The sequence below is a fragment of the Bidens hawaiensis genome, unplaced genomic scaffold (assembly GCF_021521415.1).
Source record: "Bidens hawaiensis isolate Kalapana, Puna unplaced genomic scaffold, B.hawaiensis_p1.1 tig00002935_1, whole genome shotgun sequence".
In the NCBI taxonomy this organism is placed as follows: Eukaryota; Viridiplantae; Streptophyta; class Magnoliopsida; order Asterales; family Asteraceae; genus Bidens; species Bidens hawaiensis.
In genome coordinates this window covers 909,466-912,500 of record NW_027491158.1, presented here as the reverse complement: position 1 = coordinate 912,500, position 3,035 = coordinate 909,466, and the positions used below count along the sequence as shown (strand labels likewise).

At 32.9% G+C, this 3,035-nt stretch overlaps 1 protein-coding gene across 1 annotated transcript; it reads left to right on the top strand.

Moving 5' to 3' along the window:
- Positions 1–267: 267 nt before the first annotated feature.
- On the top strand, positions 268–2,678 carry LOC143621764 (putative xyloglucan endotransglucosylase/hydrolase protein 30). The gene is made up of 4 exons (XM_077093090.1): positions 268–498; positions 752–852; positions 996–1,204; positions 2,037–2,678. The coding sequence occupies exons 1-4, from the start codon at positions 297–299 to the stop codon at positions 2,554–2,556; spliced, it is 1,032 nt and encodes a 343-aa protein (XP_076949205.1). The 5' UTR covers positions 268–296; the 3' UTR covers positions 2,557–2,678.
- The last annotated feature ends 357 nt before the right edge of the window (positions 2,679–3,035 follow it).

Below are 3,035 nucleotides of genomic sequence, written 5' to 3'. Positions count from 1 at the left end.
TACTAATGGATTTCAAAGCTTTCAACGCACACCTTTGTAACGTTTATGTTATACGCAAAGGGGTTTTTGCTTGATACGCGTCACAAACCTTTTTCAGTTTTTCCTAACCCTCAAATTACCAAACTACCCCTAGCATCCCATCCATCCCAACCAAACGTGACTACACAGCCAGTATTCATCTCACCTGTAATTACCAAACTACCCCTAGCCCACCCGATATATTAATCCTATCATATCATACGTTCATACCAACAATATATAACCAAAGTATTCTGTCACAAAAACACAACATCAATATGAACGACCGGTTCCGTAATTCTCTCTCTAAAACCACCGTATGTGTATTACTACTGCTTCTGCTTGCGGGCGGTGCCACCGCGGCTCTCCCGCGTATTGTTTCGTTCCAAAACGGATTCACCCAACTATTCGGAGGCGACAACAATCTCCTTCGCTCGGACGATGACAACACGGTCCATCTCCACCTCGATCAATACACAGGCATCAACTCTATCTCTGTCTATACAAATTAATTTAACATGTTAAACGTACAAATAACTAGAGTAATTATTATTATTATTTTACAAATTTTGAACTAGCCTACTTCTTTAACTATCGTGTTCAAAACTGTAGAATAATAATAATATAATAATAATTACTCTGACAAGTTTGTTTTTTTTTTTATTCATTAACCGGTTAATTTTATTTGTACTGAATTCTATTTGCTGATAATTTATTGAAAAAACAATTTCAGGGGCTGGTTTCCGATCTTCGGATATGTACAACCATGGATTATTCAGTGCTAGAATCAAATTACCTTCTGATTACACAGCTGGAATCGTTGTAGCATTTTATGTACGTAACTCTACACCTTTATTGACTTAATATTTATAATTAATATTATTTTGGTTAGTTTGAATTAATTTTTTTGGATATATACAAGTTGATATAATTCAGTGATTTATGACTTATGATATAATTTGATGTACTTCATGCAGACATCAAACGGTGATGTGTTCGAGAATACGCACGACGAACTCGACTTCGAGTTCTTAGGTAACATTAAAGGAAAGCCATGGAGGTTTCAGACTAATTTATACGGTAACGGAAGTACTAGTAGAGGAAGAGAAGAAAGATACACTTTGTGGTTTGACCCTTCAAAAGCCTACCATCGGTATACAATATTGTGGACTGCTTCCAAAATCATGTACGTTACGTTCTTAAATTCTCTTTAATATAGTTACCGTGTTTGATTGAAATTAATTATTTTATTTTAAAGTATTGATGTATTATCTTGAAAAAGTCAATTACGTGTTAAATTTTGAGACTTGGACTTGAAGAAAAACTTGTGATGAAGAAAAGACACCAATAAAGTTGCGTCGTCAAGACAATACTATTAAAATTCTAGCATTTTTAGTTGTTTGATTTAACTAGTCCAGAAAGAGAATAAAATATTTTTCATATTTTTTTGTTTCCACTGTTTAAAAAGCTTTGGTGGTTTTGATTTTATTTTTTTTTTCAAAATTGAATTAATAATATGAGTTTTTGTAATATTATTCTTTTACAATGTTTTCGTAACCAGACCGGTAAGCGAAATTGACATATTAACGGTTCACTTTTTAAATCGAATTTAAAAACCGAAAAATGTCATGAATACTTTCAAAATAATGTGTGTATTTATTTATTTATTTAAAACAAGATATAAAACTTTTTACCCATTTATGTAGATTTCTAATGTTAACAAAATACAAATTTTAAATTAAGCAAAATATTGCATTTGAAGTAACAAAAAGTCACTATGAAATTTTGAAAGAAATAATAAAAAAAGTTAAAAGTTGGTGAAAACACATAATCTGGTTCGGTTCACCAATAACACAGTTTAGTATATTTAACCAGACCAGTTATGTAGCATATTCCTGACCAGGTCCAACTATGAGAACAATTGTATTTTTCGTTTTATGAAAGTTTGAACTAATCAAAATCAAAACTTAGAATTAAAAAAATATTCTTTTTATTATATTTCTTTGTTATAATTTCAGATTTTACATTGATGAAGTTCCTATAAGAGAAATATTAAGAAGCGACGAAATGGGTGCGGATTTCCCTTCAAAACCAATGGCACTATATGCCACCATATGGGATGCTTCAAATTGGGCTACAAATGGTGGCAAATACAAAGTAAATTACAAATATGCCCCTTTTGTTACCGAGATGACTGACCTCGTACTACACGGTTGTGTTTCAAACCCAATTCAAGATCTTCAATCTGACAACTGTGTCCGGATGGACAAACAACTAGAAAACATACATTACAATAACATTACACCTAGACAAAGGACCGCTATGAAAAAGTTTAGAGAAAAGTACATGTATTATTCGTATTGTTATGATACTTTGAGGTACCCGGTTCCACCACCCGAATGTGTGATTGATTCGACGCTCAGGCAACGGTTTAAGGAGACTGGGAGACCGGATTTTGATCGTCGGCATCGAAGGCATTCGAGGAAAAGAAGTCATGTTTTGAGCAGTCAGATATTTGAGATTCAGGATGAGGATTAATTAAGGGTAATATAGGAAGTTGGTTGTGTATAATACGAGTGGTTTTATTTATAATTTTATTTTCTTTTTTACATAAATGGATTGCTTGAATTTTTCATTGTATTTAAGATTTGTAATGTATACATATCAGAGTTAATGGGAATAAAACGATGCATGCTAGATTATAGCTGGATTATGAAAGACTTTGTTAGGCCATGTGTAGTGGGTGTGGGTTGGGGGCGAAATGGGACGAGGAAAGGTGCAAACACCGCCCCCAGGCGATATGTGGACGATTTAGGGCGGTGGCGGGGTTTACTTGTCGCCGGCGAGAGAGGAAAATAATAATATAATAATAATAATGTTATATTATATGTTGTGTGTATATATATGAATATGTATATGTATATATGTTGTGTGTGTGATATGCATATATATATATGTGTATATGTATATATGTTGTGTGTGTGTATATGTATATGTATATGTGTTGTGTGTATATA